Genomic DNA, 18,396 nt, shown 5'->3' with positions numbered 1-18,396 from the left:
GAGAAAGATGAGAGTGAAGCGGCCGGAGCAGCGGCCCGTGGTACCGGCCCTGCCTTTGGGCGCCGCCTCTAAAAGTCTGCACCAGGGACCACCCGGCGCGCGCCGGACTTCCGACCCTCAGTCCGCCGCCCACGCCCTGCTGCTCCTCACTTTCCCACCTCAGCCCCGCCCATGGGCCCTCCCCCGGCCCCTCCCTCCAATCCCCGACCCCTCCCCGCAGACTGGAGACCTTCGCAGGCCAGGTCCCGCCCCGAAGCCGCCACCAGTCCTCTGCCCAGCTCCGCCAGGCAGCCAGGGTCCTCCAGCCCAGTCCCGTCTCTCCGAATAACAGCTGTGCCAAGTCTCTCTCCTTCTCTAACTCGGACTCTGGGGGTTTCTCGCCAGCTAGGGACAGGGCGTGGGATCCCCTTCTTAAAGGGGCGATGGCGCTGCTTCTCAGGAGGCCTGGAGTTGGAGGCGCCCTGCGGTGGCTCCAGGGCAGACCTGACACTGCTGCCAACCCACCCCATAGTGTCCAGGATATCCCGCCCCCACCCCACACCTCCTGCACTTGCCCCCAGGCCTTGGCAGGACCCAACCAACTAGCCTCCTTCCTAATGGGGCCCCAGGCAAACTCAATTGCTGAGGCTTCCTGGACCAGGTCAAGTGCTCAGAGGTCCCCCTCCTGGGGGTGAGGTCCCAGGAGGGAGGAGGGAGTGGCCAGCCTATCGGAGTTCACCTTCCCAGGCACCGTGGGGGACCTGCAGGCTAGGCCAGGATCAGGCTGGAGGGGGAGGGAGACCCTGGGTTGAAGGCGGGTTCCTGTGCTAACTGGAGGGAGGACTAGACGAGGACCCCCAGGTCACAGGTGTGGAGGTGGGACTGAACAAGAGGGAAGGCAGATGGTGGGAGGGAGGCAGTTAAGGTCGGGGCCAGAGGTGTGGGCACAGCTAGGTTGGGCCTTCTCCCCTGGTCATAGGGAGCCTCTGGGTTTTCTATCAGTGTGGGCCATGCTCAAGTGTGCCTCATGCCGGGAGGGGGCATGAGGCCCTGGTTAGACCCCAGGGAGGAGCAGGACCTGAATAGAGTGGCCATATGGGTGGGAGAGGGAAGGGACACACTAGGTGAGGGGCAACTCAGCAGTGCCACTTCAGTCCACCTGAAACCCTTCTTCCCTCCCGCCTTCAGGCTGAGTTCCTGCCTCTCCAGACAGATAAGTTGCCCTTAACCCTACACTGGTTTCCTCCTTCCTTCCAGCAGCAGTTCCCCACCCCCATCCCTCCTACCCCGCCCCAAAGAGAAGAGGAGACGGACAGAGCCCCACCCAGGCATCTCCAGCATTCGTGCCAAGCTGGCTGGGCTCAGGCTGGGCCCCGGGGACACAGAAGGGAGCCACGAAATCCCTACCTCAACTTTGGCCACAGGGAGAGCTCACCTGACCCCCAGGGAACATGATGGGCTGTGAGGCAGGTGTAGACTGCTTGCTCCCCCACCCCTGAGACTTCTGTTGAGCCCTTGCCGTCCTGGGAACCTGCCTCCCTCTGGGGCTTCAGGGCTGAAGCTTGGGTCTTAGATGCTGCCGGTCAGCACATTCCATCCCTTTGGCCTGTTGTTGGTCAGAAGTGGACATGTGACCCAAGAGACTGAATCTTGGGCTTTTGGCTGGGATGTGAACCACAGAGCTTACAGCATTAGGAGCTACATATTGGGGACCTTCAGTTGAAAATGGAACAGCAGAGCAAACATACAGAGAGAAACCTAGTTCTTAGTGATGCTGTTGAGCTGCTGGATCAAACCTCATCCAAAAGCCAGATTACCACTGGGCTTTTCACCACATAAGCCAATAGCATCCTTTTGTTGTTTAAGCCATGTGGGATTGGGTTTTCTGTATCTAACTAGAATTTGGACAGATTCTTGACTAAGATAGGCATGGGAGGGGCTAAGGCAGGGGGTAAGTGGGTCTTCCTGTCATAGTCCTGGGATCTGAGCCCTCAGGTCTTCAACCTGAGAAGCTGGCCCTGTCTCAACACATTCTTGGCTATGACTGCTTAGCCTGAGTAACCAAGTGTCCTCTGGCACAACTGCAAGTTCCTGGGTGTTTCAGGATGAAGACAACTCAGGTTCAGAAACAGCTATGCTCTGCAGTGATGCATGGTCTCGAGAATCAGCAAGGCCACAATCCAACTTCCTTCCACCTCCTTTACCCCAGGGCACTGTTCTTCCCTGTGCATCTTTCAGAGCCAGTGGCAGGGGTCAGATAGGACAGGTCAACCAGGCCTTTCTTCACGTGGGGCCAAGTCCATCCATGCAGCAGGCCAGAGGCCAGGAGCGAGACAGTCCCAGTCTGAGCCAGCTCCATGCCTGTCTCTCAGATGAAGGATGGAGCCACTTCAGGGAGGCACTGGCTATGAAAGGTAGTCAATGGAGGATAGAAACAGACAGAGCGCAGAAACCAGGCAGGTGTCCACTGGTCAGTGAGCATGTGCCCAGCTCCACCACCATTATAAAAATGGAAATCAAAGCAGCAGTGACAACACGTATGTTCACAGTGTGGCAAAGATGAGCTGCCGATGACACTCAGCCGGGAGGTATCGTACCTAAGAAACAGGTGCACCGGCATCAGGGCATTTGGTACAACGGCTCTGTGAACAATCTGGTCGAATCCACCAGAGCTGACCCAGCACTCACACAGTGAGAGTCGACACCACGTGGGCTTTGCAAAGTACATCCACAGGCCCACACCCGAGGGGGCCTATGGTGAATTTGCAGATGGACTGTGTGGCTTGGGCTGGCCCTTTCCTCATGGAGCCATTTACTCTGAGGCTTTCATTTTGCTGCTCTTGTGTTCCCTTCAATTTATTCACATCGAGAATTTCAGGAGCCCTGGGGAGGAAACCACTAAGATGATCATGTTACTCTGACTGGAAGTTAATCGACTGCTGGTGGTTCCAAAAGAAAAACAAATTACCTATGTGTTTTAGATGGGGCAATAAAACACCTTCAATTTGCAGTTCCATATTCTGCACCATTCACCATGTCATACCCAGATTTATCCTCTGTCACTTGGTCATTGTGCCAGCCTTGAGACGGCAGAGAAAGGCAGGGGTGCCACAGCTGCTGCAAGGTGGCAGGCTTCCCTGTCCTTGGAGGGCCCTCCCTCTGCTCTTGGCTCTGGGGAAGACCGTGGCCCCAGGCTCCCCAGTGGTGGAGTGGGGATTGACTTTTAGCTTTATGGTCAGAAAACTGAACATCTAGCCTCTGCTCGGTGTTGACTCTTGTTGTTGCTCAGTTGCTCAGTTGTGTCCAGCTCTTGTGACCCCACAGACTGCAGCATGCCAGGCTTCCCTGTCCTTCACTACCTCTTAGAGTGTGCTCAAACTCATGTCCATTGAGTCAGTGATGCCATCCAACGATCTCATCCTTTGTTGCCAGCTTCTCCTCCTGCCCTCAATCTTTCCCAGCATCAGGATCTTTTCCACTCAGTCGGGTCTTCACGTCAGGTGGCCAAAGGATTGGAGCTTCAGCATCAGTCCTTCCAATTAACATTCAGGGCTGATTCCCTTACAATTGACTGGTTTGATCTCCTGGCTGCCCAAGGGACTCTCGAGAGTCTTCTCTAACACCCAATTTGAAAGCAACAATTCTTCTGCTGTGCCCTTTCCAGGACCACTTTCCCTTTTCCTCTCCTACCTTTCAACATCCTTCACACCTCCTCCTCCTCCAGGAAGCTCATGTAAGGAATACAGCATAGGGCTCTTGCTCTCTGAAGCCCGGGGTCTTGTGCTGAAATCTACACTGCCTCACATTGTCCCTATGTAGACTCTATGGGTGCCTTGTCCACATTACCTCAGCCCTCTTGTTTCTGTGCATGCCAGCGGCTTCTCCCTGTGAGACCTGCTGGCTCCTTCCTCAGGGCTTCCCCTGCCTGCAAGATGTGCTCATGCTAAGCTGGGCACAGGGCAGGCTGGACTGGCCAGGAAGCCAAGGTAAACCCCCAGGGCAACTTTCAACCAGCAATGGAGGGAATTACAAGTGGGATATAATTCAGAGCACCTGCAGACACTAGAGCCCTCACACTGCTGCTGGGGCATGAGATGGTGCCCCCATTTTAGAAGACTGATTCACAATTTCTTATGAAATTCAATACACACCTCTCCCATCACCCAACAACTTTATGTTTAGGTAACTGTGCAAATGAAATGTTAAGATACACCCACCAAAAGACTTGTGTGTGAATTTCAGGGCAGCTTTATCCACAATAGTCAAGACTCAGAAATGACTCCATTGTCCAATATGTGAATGGATAAGTGAGATATGTTCATTGAATGGAATAGTATTCAGCAATAAAAGGAATGAAGAGCTGAAATATTAAGTGAAAGAAACCATTTGAAAGAGTACTTATTGAATGATTCTGTTTATGTGAAGTCCTGGGACAGGCAAACTAAGAAATGGGGATAAAAATGAGAACAGTAGTTGCCTGTAATGGAAATGTCCTATGGTGTAGGTTACACTGGGGTATGCGTTTCTCAAAACGTAAATCACTGAATGTAAATTATACCTCAGTAAAAATGTTCATACTGTGCTTAGTCGCTTGGTCTTATCAGACTCTGCGAGTCTGTAGCCTGGCAGGCTCCTCTGTCTATGGGGATTCTCCAGGCAAGAATACTGGAGTGGGTTGCCATGCACTATTCCAGGGGATCTTCCCAACCCAGGGATGGAACCCAGGTCTCTTGCATTGCAGGAAGATTCTTTACCATCTGAGCCACCAGGGAAGCTCAAGAATACTGGAGAGGGTAGCCTGTCCCTTCTCCAGGGGATCTTCCTGACCCAGGAATCAAAACGGGGTCTCCTGCATTGCAGGCAGATTCTTTACCAGCTGAGCGACCAGGCAACTGGATCACTCCAAAAGTTACACAGATCAATCCAGAGTGTGTGGATATACAGAAAAGCACAAATTAAAAACAAAACCAAACATCACTTGCAGTTACATTCCCCAGAGAGAGATCACCAGTCTGGACAGTTACTCTTCCTACAGTCATAGTTCCCATACTTGGGACCCTACTATTCACACTGCTTTGCAGCCTGCTTGCAACATCTCTAGCTGCTCTCCACATCCACCCCCATCCTTCTCTACCTCAGATTACACCTGTAGGCTTGGCCAGTGGGAGGCAAAATCGGGAGACCAGAGGGCAAGAGACCAGAGAAGCCGGTATTCACTCCTGTATCTTTTCCTACTGGATCACCTTGGGGTCTCCATGCCCACAACCAGAGATGACAGAGCCTTTGGAGCCGCGGCGCCGAGGACACTGTCCTTCCAGAGTCGGAACCTCTCCCATCCCCTTGGAACCTGTTGACGTCACAGCTCTGCCGGTCCAGCACTGCCTTCCCGCAGAATTCCTGCGGTGCCCTAAACCTGTTCACACCCTCCTAATCAGCCCCATTGTAATTAAACCCCCGTGAATCATCCTAATTTGAGCAGGCCATCTTTATCCCGTCCGAATCCTGACGGGGCAGCGCCAGTGAGCGTGACTGTTGGTCTCCAGGACACCGCGGTCCCCGCTGGACTAACAGCTCTGGCACAGCAGCCCGGAGGAGGACGCGTCCCTATAGCGACGGAGGAGGGTCGCGCTTCCGGCCCAGCTGGCAGGGCGGAAGTCCCGCCCCGCCGGCCCGCCCCCGGCTTCCCGTGAGACCCTGCGAAGCGCGACGTAGCCGGAAGCGGGTGGCGACGGGGTGGGCGGCCGGCGCGCGTCCTCGGTGCAGTTCGCGGCACGGCAGACCCTGGCCCGACCGCCGCCGAGACCCCCCGCCCTGACCCCAGCCCGACCCGGCGCAAAGGATCTAGCGCCCTGCCTGGTAAGCGCGCGACCGAGACCTAGAGGTCCTGGTTCCCTCTGGGGCTGGTCCACGGCCCCTCCCGGTGGCCGCCCCCGCCAGACCCCCACCCACCTCGAGGCAGCCATCCACAGAATTTGGAAGCGCCCACCTCGCCCTCCGCCAGTCGTTCCGGGGCTGGTCCACGGCCCCCCTTCAAGCCCCCCCCCCCTCACTCACGCAGCACCCCTCCTCCGGCCGTCCCTGCCCAGACCCCCACCCACCCTGCAGGGCGCCCCAGATCCCCAACCTTCTTTCCTCTGAGACTGTCACAGGCCCTTGTTCACCTGCACCCCTTCCGTAGGGCTAGCGGGCCCTGCCCTGTCCCCTCCTTCAGATCCAAGACGTGGTCCAGACTCAGGGTCCCGTCAGGCCTCTTTCTGAGTTCTGAAAGGTCTTCCACTTTTCAGAGGGAAGGATCCTCCTCTCGGTGTTGAAGAGGTGGGTCTCATCGGAGCGGCAGCCACCCCTTGGCCTTGGGTGACCGTGTTGCGGGAGGGAGAGGAAACCGAGAGGACTTTGGAATCCTCCCTCAGTTTATGTACCTCTAGTAGAAGGACTGTGTTTCTCATCTGCCCTGTTAAACAGCTTCTCGCCCGCCACAGATGTGAGAGATAATTGTGCTCATTTGGTGCAGGCTTAAGGGTCCAGTCCCCATGGGTTTCTGTGCCAAATGGGGCTGTCGTGACGGCCCAGGGGATAACTAGTGTTGAAGTTGGCCTTGGCATCCCTTCCGCACTCTGCAGAAGTGCACAAGTAACAGAGCTTTAGGATGAGAAACAGTTGTCCTTCCACGCAGGTGCTTTGAGTCCTCAGGTGGTTTCAGAGAAAGATCAGCATGATCTGTCCCTGTTGCTGGTGACAGCCCCAACGGTGGGCTTAAGTCATCCCTTTTAATCTCAGGTGTTGATGAAGTTCCCACTCAGGGAACAGTGTTCTAGAGTCTGACAAGTGGCTTCTCTCATGAGCTGAGAAAAAGTGTCTTGGTTCACAGTTTACTGAAGCCTCGTCCTCTTGCAGAGAGCTGTGTGTTACCATCTTGATTTCAAGTATTAAAGCAGGAGTTCTTGGATTCTTTTTCAAGATAAACTATGGTTTTGAAAGAAGGTATTTGTTTCTCATGTATTGAAGTTAGTATTTCACAGAATTAAAGGGTCTTCTTATGTGAAGAAAAAGTTGCTCTTAAATCCAGCCCGCATCATTCACTTTCATGTGAGTTCACTTTTACATGTTTCCCCCGCTGTCATTCTGCCAGTCCGCACTCTGCCTTCTTTTACACAATTACAAATTCAGGGCAGGCTCATCCTAGTTCTGACTGCTGTTTGCCTGTATCCTATGAGCGTTTGGCATTCTAGATTCAGGAAGCACGGTTGTGGGGACAAGCCGGGTCCCCTTGAGAAGTAACTGAAGGTAACAGGCAGATGCAGACCAAGATGCTCCTGGGTTTTCATGCTGTTGCATTGGCAGGGAAGCTGGCGGGAACAGGCCCCTCTCAGACAGTGGGCGCAAGGTTGGAGGTTACAAACACTGCTGGCAACCCAGGCGTGTGCCTCTGTCTCTTGACAGTGGCCTATGTGTCCGCAACGAGACATGTCCTGCCAGGGAAGCTGGAGGGACAGTGTGCACACTCTGGTCCCAGGACCCCGGCCAGGTTAGGGTTAGTTTACATCCAGCACCGTGCTGGGCACCCTTTCCCTCCCTGGCTTGATTCTTACTGTATCAACTTTCCTGGTCATGAATTAAACAGGCCACCATTGAACTTGAACTTGGCCGAGGCTAGGAGATCTGTGAAGAGATGGCTTTTCTCTTCAGCCCAGGCTGTGTGGCTGCTATTTGCCACAGCGTCCCCATGAGGCCCTGTGACAGATCTGCAGGTCCATAGGCCCTGCCCATGCCCTGCTGTGGCCATGCACTCGGTCACCTCTGTCCTTCAGATGGCCCCTGGGAGGCCAGCCTTGTCCCATGTCAGTCAGGACCACTGCTTCTGCCCCAGGCCTGGAGCCTCCCTGCGCTGGCTTGAGGCAGGTGGGGCATTGCCGGGACCGGAAATGTGGGGCTCCCTGACTTCAGGTACCATCAGCCTGAGTCCAGTATGTTGCCCTGAAGGCAGGAAAAGAGATTTAGCAGCCAGTTCTGAGCACATTTTATAAAGCCCAGCCCTTTGCTAGGAGCTTCCCCAGAAACCGACATTCCATAAATTACAGTCTTGATGCAACGTGGTAAGGGCTCTCTAGTGACTGCACGTTGCTCCTCATGATCACTTTATTGGCCTGGCAGCATCCACACTGCTTTGGGCTTTTCCTTGCGCTTGGAGAGCAAGTTCTCTTGGTGAAGGGCCCCCGCGCTGCCTGCAGTGAGCTGTCCTGTTCCCTAACAGCTTCTGAGCGCTTCTTGGGGTTCCTTGAGGTTATATCTTGTAGTGTGTTTGCACAGGCGGTTGATTTTCTTGTGAAAATCTTGTTTTTCTCAGCACCATGGCCAGCCCAAGAACCAGGAAAGTTCTTAAGGAAGTTCGGGCGCAAGATGAAAACAATGTAAGCATCTGCTTTTCCTCGACACCCAGTTCAGGTTTCAGGAACCTCTCTGGGTAGTGTGTGGTCTCCCTGTCACCATTGGCGTCATAACCAGCCTCCCTGTTCTTGCTCTTGGGGCCACCATTGGGTCTTGGGGGCCCCTGGGTCCTGCCTCAGCCTCTGGACAAGCCCCTGGACACCCTTCACAGGTGTGTTTCGAGTGCGGCGCCTTCAACCCACAGTGGGTGAGCGTGACCTATGGCATCTGGATCTGCCTGGAGTGCTCGGGGAAGCACCGTGGGCTTGGGGTTCACCTCAGGTCAGTGCCCAAGGGTGGGGAGGAGTGGGCCCCATGTAGGTCGGCCCCTTTCACCCCCGGGCTCTGAATCAGGGGGCGATATCGGTGACGAGGCCAGCCCTCTGCTGTGCAGCTTCGTCCGCTCCGTCACGATGGACAAGTGGAAGGACGTGGAGCTGGAGAAGATGAAGGCGGGCGGGAACGCTCGGTTCCGAGAGTTCCTGGAGTCTCAGGAGGACTACGACCCCTGCTGGTCGCTGCAGGAGAAGTACAACAGCAGGGCTGCTGCCCTCTTCAGGGACCGGGTGAGGCAGGCTGCCCGCCACGTGGAGGCTGCTCTGGCCGCGGGCACTGAGCTTCTCTGCGGTTCTGACCACAGCATGGAGGCCGCGTGCCATCCACATGGAGACAGCATGCATGGCCTTGGCTCTTCCCTCCTGGAGGACTTGGGGGCCCTGTGGTTTACTGGGCTGAGGATGGGCTTTCCTCCCACCCTCTGGGAAGCGCTGTGTCCAGACACCTCCGTGCATGCAGCTAAAGCTTCCCTGAGAACTTCAGTGCCTGCTGGGGGAGGCCCATCATTTGGGTTGTAGAAAGGGGACCTCAGAGACCAACAGCTTGCCCGTTTGGCGTCCACACCCAGCAGAGCCCCCAGCCCGTGGTGTTAAGCTGGAGGGGCTGTGTGGGGGCCAGGGAGTGCACTGCGGTCGGGGGCATTTAGGCCGCCTTGATGGGCCTCTGCTCTCTGACCCAGGTTCCTTTGGCAGGTGGCCGCTCTGGCTGAAGGCAAAGAATGGTCTCTGGAGTCATCACCCGCCCAGAGCTGGACTCCACCTCAGCCCAGGACACTGCTGTCCTCTGCCCACCGGTAGCTATTCATCCAGCCTTCTGGCCAGCTCCGTGCTGGGTTCAGCCCAGCCCCTTCCTCCTCCCTCTTCAGTAGTGAGATTCTGGTCAGAAGGGCTCCAGACCATGGGCCAGTGCTTGCTGTGGCCTTGGTCCCCCTGGTTTCCCTGTGCCCCGCCCCACCCCGCAGGCTCAGGCCAGCATGAAGCCACTGTGGCTCCCATCCCCCCAGAGCCGCGCCTCCCCTTCTTCTCACCAGTTTCAGCCACTGAGCCTAAGCGTGAGCTGCCTTCTGCTCAGAGCTTAGTTTTCAGAGGAGCCAGACGTGAGCAGGTGGGCGTGACTGCACCTCCCAGAGACCCTTGCAGGCATGTACCCCGCCTCTGTTGGCCTCTTACTTTTGACCCACCATTGCAGAGCCTCCGGCCAGGTGCAGAACTCCACCGCCTCTGGGGACAAGGCTTTCGAAGACTGGTTGAATGATGACCTTGGCTCCTATCAAGGGTAGGGTTTCAGGTGGGCTCAGGGGAGGCTGAGAGTAGGGGGCACTGTGAGAGTGGCTGGGGCTGCTGCCCACGTGTGCGGTGGGTGCAAGATTGGCAGGCCCTGTGGAGTCCTGAGTGGCAGCTTTAGGAGGGTGCTTGAGTGAGAGAAAACCACTGAGAGAAAGGACGTGATTCCTTCCTGGAGCCTGCCTGACCTGTGGACAGGTGTGTCCGGCAGTGACTCGGTGTCTGGGTCTGGGTGCCTCTGCCCCCTGTGGCTGTCAGGAGTAGCAGCCCTGTTGCCTGTGTCCCCCAGGGCCCAGGAGAACCGTTATGTGGGGTTTGGGAACACGGTGCCGCCTCCAAAGAGGGAAGACGACTTCCTCAACAGTGCCATGTCGTCCCTCTACTCGGTGAGGATGCCGTCCCAGTCCCCCCAACTCCAATGCCCCAGGGCCTCCTGAAGACCAGCCATCCTAGGATTGCAGTGGCCCATTCCCCTTTCCTTCACTGACTTCACACCTTAAAGCTGGGCTTACAGGGTTTAATCCTTCTTGTGTTTTGTCTTTCATTTACTTTGGCTACAACGTATAACGCACATGCCCCAGGTTTACAAGGTGCGTTTTCCCCGGAGACCTCGGCCTCTGAGTGGAGCCTACCTGGCTGCCCCTCCTGGCAGGGCTGCCCTGTTGCATGGGTTCTGGGCTGAGTCTGCTCCAGGGGAGAAGGGGCTGTCAGCCTGGCCTGTTTTTCAGAAGCGCCTCCCAGGGTATGAAGTTTGTGTCCCTGTGTCCCTTCCATCCTACCCCCAGAAGCTGAGCGTCTTTTGTCAGCTCCTGAGGGTCCCTCCATATCTCCCCAGGAGGCACAGGCTCAGTGGGAATTTAATCCAAATGACTGGCTTCTGTTGTGGAAGCTCAGGGGAAATGACCTTGGACTCAGAAAGCAGAACAGGTTTCATGACCCCTGCAGCCTGGTGGGAAGGCCTGTCTCTAGGGATTGGACCTGAGCTGCTTTTGGGGCCCCTGGCTGTGTCTTTCCCACGGAGCATGGGTGCGAAGGATGCCCTCCTGTGTCTGTGCGTGGAGCCGCCACATGGCTTGTGTGTGGCTTCCTTGCAGGGCTGGAGCAGCTTTGCTACCGGAGCCAGCAGGTTTGCCTCAGCAGCCAAGGAGGGCGTAAGTACCAGGCCGTCCTGCGACATCACAGGCCAGGCAACCAGGGGTCCTGACGGGGCTCCAGCCACAAGTTTGTCTGCCCTATGGGGGTTTTTGTGAGTGGCCCCTCTGCCAGAGACTCTGAGAGCACCCAGGGTGCTGGGGAGAGGTGAGAAGTATGACTAGCTGTGCTCAGCAGTGGACAAGGCCCCACCCTGCCTGGGGGCCCCATGTCCAGAGCTCAAAGGTCGGCGTCGGGCCTGCTTCCTTGCCCTGGGTGCCCTTACCCAACCCTGACAGTCTAGCTCCTGGGGGAGCAGGTGTGGAGGGCAGCTTTGCAGGGCCTGAGAGCCACTGTGGGGTGAGTGCCAGTCCTTGTGGCCATCAGGAAACGGGCCTGGGTACCCAGGCCCTGCAGATGCGCAGCTCCGGCAGCCAGTGTCGGGCACCTGACCAGAAGACCTTCTTTGTGCTTCCTTCCAGGCGACAAAGTTCGGGTCCCAAGCAAGTCAGAAGGTACCAGAGGAAGCCTTTGCGTTGGCACTGTGGGGACTTCTAGGCTGGGTGGCCTCCGCGTGCCCTGTGTCAGGGGAGGAGTTTTCACACCAGCAGTCAGGCGCCCACAGGCCCACACGGGATTGTCTCTCAGGCTCCCACGTCTCCATGTCACCTTAGGCGCCTGTGGGTTTGGGAGGTGGAGGCCACTGTGCCTTTGGCCTTGTGGGGAAGGAGGCCCTGCGCCGGGTCTGGGCAGCCACGGGTGGGAGACCCAGCACCCCCGGGGCATGGGGGTTTTGTCCCAGTGATACAGCGTTCCTTGTCTCTGTTAGTGCCCTCCCTTCCTGTGGTTGCGTCGGGGCCCAGTGTTTGTCTTGTTTTCAAACCTTGGCTCGCAGTCCTCGTGGTCTCCCGCGTGGTGTCTGGCCCTGGGCTGGGTTCCAGACTTGGGATAATGGCTTTGGGGGCCGGCAGAGGAGCCTCGGAGCCATGCGGGCCCCTCCCACCCTGAGGGCTGAGCTCCTCCAGCCCCACTCAGGGACATCTCTAAGCCCCCATTTCACTTGACTTCCACCCCGCCTGCTCCTGTCATCCTGGGAGGGTCAGGTGGGAGGGGCTGGGTCTAGAGACGGTGCGGTGCCTGTGGAACCCCGTCCTGGTTGTCGCGACCATGGCGCCTACCGCCTTGCTCTCTCTCTTCCCCCACCCCTGTCTCCCCACGCTGTCTGGGTAAAGTTCTGGGGTTCCAAGCAGCAGCCAGAGCTGGTAAGGCCCCGTCTGTGCTTGTGCATGCCCCCTGACCCCCACTCCCCATGTATCCGGCGCACGCCTGCACTACAGCCTGCATGTTGGTGCTTCTGTGTGCTCATACTCAGAGCTGCTCCCCAACTTGATGGGCTCCCATTTGAGTATCTGTGTCACAGGCAGGAGGCATGGGATCCAGAGCTCAGGGCTGCCATAAGGTACCAATGGGCCGGGGTACCCTGAGGTCTACAGGGAATTTTTTGTGGTGTGGTTTAATTATCTTCAGCTGAATAACCTGAAAGAGTCCGGTCCCACAGAGCCCCGCACTGTGGACGTCTCCCCATTGTCCTGCCTGCCCCCAACCTGAGCCGTTGGCCTGGCCTGGCCTCCCCCCACCCCCAGCTCCATCCCTTCTGTCTGAGCTCCCTCGGGGCCCCCTGGAGGGCAGATGGGACTGGGGGTACACCTGTCTGTATGAGGGACAACAGGGGCTCTTCAGGAGCCCAAAGGCCAAGGACGCCAGTGCCTAGCCTCCACGACAGCCAGGAGCGTCGTGTGCTAGCGGCTAGGCATTGTCAGTTACCTTCCCTCCACAGGCAGAGTTCGCCGTCCTGAAGTGAACGAGCCACAACACGCACACAACTTTCCTTCATTGTGTCTTTCCTTATAACAGGCATCGGAGTTGGGCCACAGTCTGAATGAGAGCGTCCTTAAACCCGCCCAGGAGAAGGTAACATGGGGAGAACTCCTGGTGTTCAGCTGCGTTCAGTTCCCCGGGCCCTCGTTCGAGGGGCAGTTGCTCCTGGGGGCTCTGTTTGGGTCCTCAGACTCCCTGGTGTCCCTGGGGGCCTGTTGCCTGTGGGCCCTTGTCCTGGGCTCAGTGAGGCCTGGCCTTGCACCTGCTCCTGCTTGGCTGGGCGTGCGTCCTGCCGCTTGCCCTGGAGGCCCAGACAGGCAAGAGGAACATAGGGTGGGCAGGGCAGGGCAGTGCCAGCCTGTGTGGGAGGTAGAGGGCGACACAGAGAATACCAGGGGTGGGGGTCAAGTGAGACACCCGAGCTGCAGGGTGGTCGGCTGGCCCTCCCTTTTGCTTCTGGGGAGGGGACAGCGCAGAGACAGAGCCCCTGGAGCCGGTGCTGGTGGGCGGCAGCCTTCAGTGCAGGCAGTGGGCGTCTGCTGGGCTGTGACGACGCTGTTCCCATCTGCCAGGTGAAGGAGGGGAAGATTTTTGATGATGTGTCCAGTGGGTTCTCTGAGCTGGCGTCCAAGGTAGGGCAGCCCCGTCTGACATGCGGGCTCAGCTGGAAACGTCTCCATGTTCCAAGGCACCCGGAACCGTGAGCGGGGAGGGCCAGCGCTTCATGCGCATCTCTTCATGGCCCAAAGGGCCTGTAGGACCAAGGAGGGTCAGGCAGACGCTCCGGTGCCGACAGCCTGAGGAACATGGAAACTCCTGGACGAGCGCTGGTCCCAGCCACTAACCTGTTGCTATTTTCTTTCATTCTTTTCTTGCTGCGGCCAACCTTCCTGGTGAGTGTGCTGTGGGTGGCCTGCCTCTCCGCCTAGTGCTATGAGTGGGGGCGCATTCATCCTGCTTCCCGGCCCAGAGCCTCTCCGCAGGCTCTCCCGGCCGTAGCCTCTTGTGCCCACACCGCAGGCATCCCGCCGTCCCCGTCTGATCCTGTCCAGTAAACTGGCCTGAGTTTGGTGGTGTCACTGCATTTCTAATCTTCACCCTGGCCTTTGGACACTGTGTGCTCCCAGCAGAGCCCAGCTGAACTGTCTTCTGCTCTCTTCCAGGTCCAGGGAGTTGGCAGCCGGGGCTGGAGGGACGTCACTACGTTTTTTTCTGGGAGAGCAGAGGATTCATCAGACAGGTATACTGTGTCCATTCCTGAAGTGGGCTTCCTTCTGAGATCTCCCCCAGATCTCAGAGGCAGGGCGTCTCCCCCAGGACCTTGGCTGACAGTCAGAAGCCCCTGGAGCCCTGGAGGTGCAAAGAGGCATGTCGGTTCCTCAGCCTCTTACTCTGAAGCCCTGCCTTCTACCTCGGGAGCTACTGCTGCCCAGGTGGTGGGGGTGGTCTCAGCGTTGCCCTTGTGGGACAGGCTGAGGGACAGGAAGGACCGCTGGGCTTTGACCCACCTCCTCAGGGTCTCCAGCGCTCAGGGCTCTGCCCAGGCCTTCCTGCTGGGAGCCAGGTGGGCCAGCTTTCTCCTCCTCTGACTCGGATGGGACCCTGGGGCTCTGATGGATGAGCTTATGCCCGGCCCAGAGTGGCAGCCACTCTGCCAAGGTGGGTGCTGTCAGTCTGCCTCCTCGTGGACCAGCTGCTCCCTCCCGGCGCTGTTGGACGTGTTCAGTGGTGAGGTTGCGGTTGGGTGAGGAAGTCTCGTCCTGAGCTGGTTCCACAGTGCAGAGAAGGGTCAAGTCTCTGAGTTTTCTTCCCCTTATTTGTTGCAGGAAAGTAGTATTTTACATTTTCCTCTGAAACATCCTCCATGTGGGTGGGACTGATGGAGGGTGGGCTCTGATGGCAAGTGGCCTGAGTCCTTGCATCAGGTTCCACGGCCTCAACTCCATGGTGGAGTCACCCCGAGGCTGGATGTCCTCTGCCCTTGAGAACAACGGCTCCAGGACTCCGAGAGGCGTGGGCTGGGACTCTGGGTTGGAGCTCAGACTTAGCTAGGGAGAGGCTGAGGGGAGGCCAGGTGGCTTGGGGCCCCCGTGGTGACCTGGTTCTGGAAGCTCAGAGAGCCCTGTCTGTCCCAGACCCCCGGAGGGCCCGAGCTACCAGAACAGTGGTGGGGACAACTCCCAGAACACCCTCGACCAGAGCTTCTGGGAGGCCTTCGGGAGCGCCGACCCTGCCAGGGCCCACCGGTCCCCAAGTAGCGACAGCTGGACATGCGCGGACGCCTCGGCTGACAAGAGGAGCTCGGACAGCTGGGATGTGTGGGGCTCGGGCTCTGCGTCCGCGTCCAACAATAGGATCAGCGACAACAGCGACAGTGGGGAGGCCTGGGGTGGTGGCGGGGAGGGCCGGGCCAAGGTCGCCAAGAAGGCCACGCCGCCACCCACGGTGGACGATGGCTGGGACAACCAGGACTGGTAGGGCCCCAAGGCCGGTGCAGCGGCCGCTCCGCCTGCTCCCTCTTTCCATTCCACCCAAGAAATGCCGGACGTGCAAGAAGACAGCCTCAGCCGAGACCCAAGAGCCACGTGCCTGTGGGAGTAGGGGCACTTTTGTGCCCCTGTGCTCGCTTTTCGGGGGACCCAAGCCAGGTGCTGTCGCAGGCAGGGCTCCCTGCTGCTGCAGGGCCAGCACACCCAGCCCCTCCCCAGAGAGCTCAGTAATAAACGCTCTCGGTGTTGCACGCGGCCGCACGTGCTCGAGGCCTGATTTTCCTTGAAGCGACTTTAACTTCGCTCTCTTTTTTCTTTGCAAGAAATTGCCTGAGGTTTGGGCACTGCCTCCACCTCCTCTTCCCATTCCTGTCTACACTAATGCTCACCTGTGGCAGCTTGCCTGGCCTCAGTCCAAACCACTGGGCTCCCATGGGAGCGCTGGGCCCAGGTGGTTGCCAGCCCTATCCTCCTGGCTGGCTTGGCAGCAAGGGCCTGAGCATCCAGCTCCCCTGCCCCCTTGGGGCTTTGATGTCACAGCAAAGCACCTGGAGATACAGGGTGGTCTGGGCAATCACCTTCACCAGTGAAGGAGAAAAAGGTCCCCAGTGGGTGTCTGTCTGGGAGAGCAGCTTTGTAAGGACAGACTGGCACTGCTCCCTCCTGTCCTGGTTAGACATGGGGCAGCCAGAAGGTGGCCAGCTGGACCTTTGTTTTCCTGAAACCTCCTGACCCTGGGCACCTGGGGCCACTGGAGGTTCTGGACCAGAGCTGTGCCTTCTGGGTGGTTCCGTGTCCTCCTGTCCTGGGGCAGCACTTTGGGGCAGGTGTGGTCCCTGGTGGGATTGTCTTAGAGCCTGTTCTCAGTTGAGTCCCAGTTGTGATTACCAGGTGGGCCTCTGCCTCTCTGGAGAGTACACCTGTCGGCCGTGCAGCTACCCTCACCTCCCTGGCTGCTGTCCCACCCAGGCTCTGGCTCCAGGAGGCCAGGCCAACCACCAGCTGGAGCCTGGCCAGCCCCACCACCTGTCTGCCCCAGGCTTCCTGGCCAAGGCTCCAGAGTTGACCAGGAGACACCTCAAGCCTAGTCTGCCCAGCTTAGCTTCATTTTTGGGAACTCCCCAATGACCCGTTCATCTTTCTGGCCCCTGCTTTATATACAAACCCTTCTGCTGCCACCGTGTCCAGTAATCACTTGCAGATGGTGGCCCTGCCCAGCAGGCCCAGGCCTGCAAGCCAGATGATGGTGGCTCTCCTGGGTCCCTGTACCCTGAGCTGGGCCTGATAGGAAGACAGGGAACAGGGCTTCCTGGGGACTGTCTGGGCGTGGAGGCCCTGCCCTGCACCTCCTCCCCAGGGGCCCGGGGAAACTGCTCAGCCCTGAGGGCCCCTTCCTGAACATCAGGACTGGGATTCTTGGGCCCATCTCCCCACTGCGGAGGCCCCACCTGTACACTGGAGTGAGGGCCACAACGGCTGTGTAGCTTCCAGAAGGTTGACAGGACTCAGCCAGCAGGGGCCAGCCTGGCCCCATCCTTCCCTTTCTGCTGCTGCTGCTGCTGCTAAGTCGCTTCAGTCGTGTCCGACTCTGTGTGACCCCATACACGGCAGCCCACCAGGCTCTGCCGTCCTTGGGATTCTCCAGGCAAGAACGCTGGAGTGGGTTGCCATTTCCTTCTCCAATCTTCCCTTTCTGAGGGCAACTCTCACTGGCTGAGCTCTGACCCTGCCAGGTGGGCTGTGAGGCTCGGGTGCATGGACTACCTGCTGGATGCAGGGACTCCTGGGTGGATGCACAGGTGTGGGGCTGGATGGGGTCCTCCCGGGTATGATGAGGACCTGACTAGCTTGAGAGCACCTTGGTGGGCTGTGTCTTTATGTACATGCATGTTCCAAGCACCTGTGAGCCATGGGTGTGCAAGGTCGTGTGTGTCAGTGCTATCAGGCTGCTGAGCCAGGCGCCCTCTGCTGACCTCCACTTGGGTCTGCAGGGCCCACCTGCACCCCCAGTGCACAGTGCAGGGCATCCACCAGCTCTGCAGCGTCTGGTGTCCAGCCATGAGTCCGAAGCCATAGGTGGCTCTCAGGCCACAGCAGGTCTCAGGACTGCCTTTGCCTCAGGTCCTCAGACCCTTCCTGGCTGCAGGAGCACCAACCACAGGGCAGGACGGAGGCCAGAGGGGTCTCAAGCTACCTAGAGCAAGGCTGGAGAGCTGGCCGGATCCAGCAGTGCCTGCCCAGTGGCTGTGGGTCCAGGGAGGACAGGAGCCTCCATGGGCGTTGGAAGGGCCTCACTCTCCAGCAGCATCCAGCCCCTGATACTTGCCCTCCAGCCCCTCCCAGTCTCCAGCAAGTATCACAGCCCTCACTGGATGGTGGCCTCTGCTGGCCAGCAGCCCAAGGGCCCTGTGCTGTGCCTGCCTCCCGCAGAGCACCTCTGCCTCCAGAAGCTGAGCCCAGAGGGGCCCTGACAGCCTCGGAGCACTTGGGAGAGGGGGCTGGTCCAGGCTGGGTTCGGGCGGTTCTGGGGGGTGTGTCCTGGGGTCCAGCAGGGGAGGGCTTGGGGCCTAGACTGGGTACCTTTCCCCACCCCCACCACAAGCTTCGGTTGGGTCAGGCCCTAAGGCTGTTGGGTGGGCTGAGGGCTTGGGAGGGGCTGTGCTTGGCTGGCCCTCACAGACCGGGAGGGTTGCGGAGAAGGGGTAGGTGCAGAGGAGGCTGGGCAGGGCAGAGTGGGGGTGGCCTGGGCATTGGAGAGTCCCACAAATGGCTCGGGTTTGGGGTCACAGGTCCTGGGATGCTAGATGAGAGAGGAGGCTGTGGCTGCTGGTATGACCCTGGAGTCCAGTTGCTGCTCCAGGCTGCCACTCACCCAG

At 58.4% G+C, this 18,396-nt stretch overlaps 1 protein-coding gene across 25 annotated transcripts; it reads left to right on the top strand.

The window, feature by feature from the left end:
- The first annotated feature begins 5,624 nt into the window (after positions 1-5,624).
- On the top strand, positions 5,625-15,781 carry ARFGAP1 (ARF GTPase activating protein 1). 25 transcript variants are annotated; one of them, XM_069546704.1, is made up of 15 exons: positions 5,688-5,835; positions 6,158-6,294; positions 8,324-8,387; positions 8,576-8,685; positions 8,798-8,969; positions 9,432-9,532; positions 9,928-10,014; positions 10,312-10,408; positions 11,117-11,173; positions 11,636-11,668; positions 12,386-12,415; positions 13,068-13,124; positions 13,604-13,663; positions 14,195-14,271; positions 15,167-15,781. In XM_069546704.1, exons 3-15 carry the CDS (start codon positions 8,328-8,330, stop codon positions 15,507-15,509), a joined length of 1,284 nt encoding a protein of 427 aa, XP_069402805.1. In that variant the 5' UTR covers positions 5,688-5,835; positions 6,158-6,294; positions 8,324-8,327; the 3' UTR covers positions 15,510-15,781. The 25 variants fall into 25 exon arrangements, with proteins under 25 accessions (XP_069402812.1, XP_069402822.1, XP_069402804.1 ...); XM_069546705.1 differs by having other exon boundaries at positions 5,694-5,835; positions 6,264-6,294; XM_069546703.1 differs by lacking the exon at positions 6,158-6,294 and having other exon boundaries at positions 5,658-5,835.
- The last annotated feature ends 2,615 nt before the right edge of the window (positions 15,782-18,396 follow it).

Source organism: Ovis canadensis, chromosome 13 (assembly GCF_042477335.2).
Source record: "Ovis canadensis isolate MfBH-ARS-UI-01 breed Bighorn chromosome 13, ARS-UI_OviCan_v2, whole genome shotgun sequence".
Taxonomy (NCBI): Eukaryota; Metazoa; Chordata; class Mammalia; order Artiodactyla; family Bovidae; genus Ovis; species Ovis canadensis.
The sequence above is the reverse complement of the archived record's forward strand: the minus strand, read 5'-3'. Positions and strand labels throughout refer to the sequence as shown.

What these genes read in the sequence shown, in the direction of transcription:
- ARFGAP1 (XM_069546699.1), top strand. Translation starts at nt 8,328, where the DNA reads ATGGCCAGCCCAAGAACCAGGAAAGTTCTTAAGGAAGTTCGGGCGCAA. An exon ending in CTGCTGTCCTCTGCCCACCG is followed by an intron (nt 9,533 to 9,927) that starts GTAGCTATTCAT and finishes CCACCATTGCAG; the next exon opens with AGCCTCCGGCCAGGTGCAGA. An exon ending in CCATGTCGTCCCTCTACTCG is followed by an intron (nt 10,409 to 11,116) that starts GTGAGGATGCCG and finishes GCTTCCTTGCAG; the next exon opens with GGCTGGAGCAGCTTTGCTAC.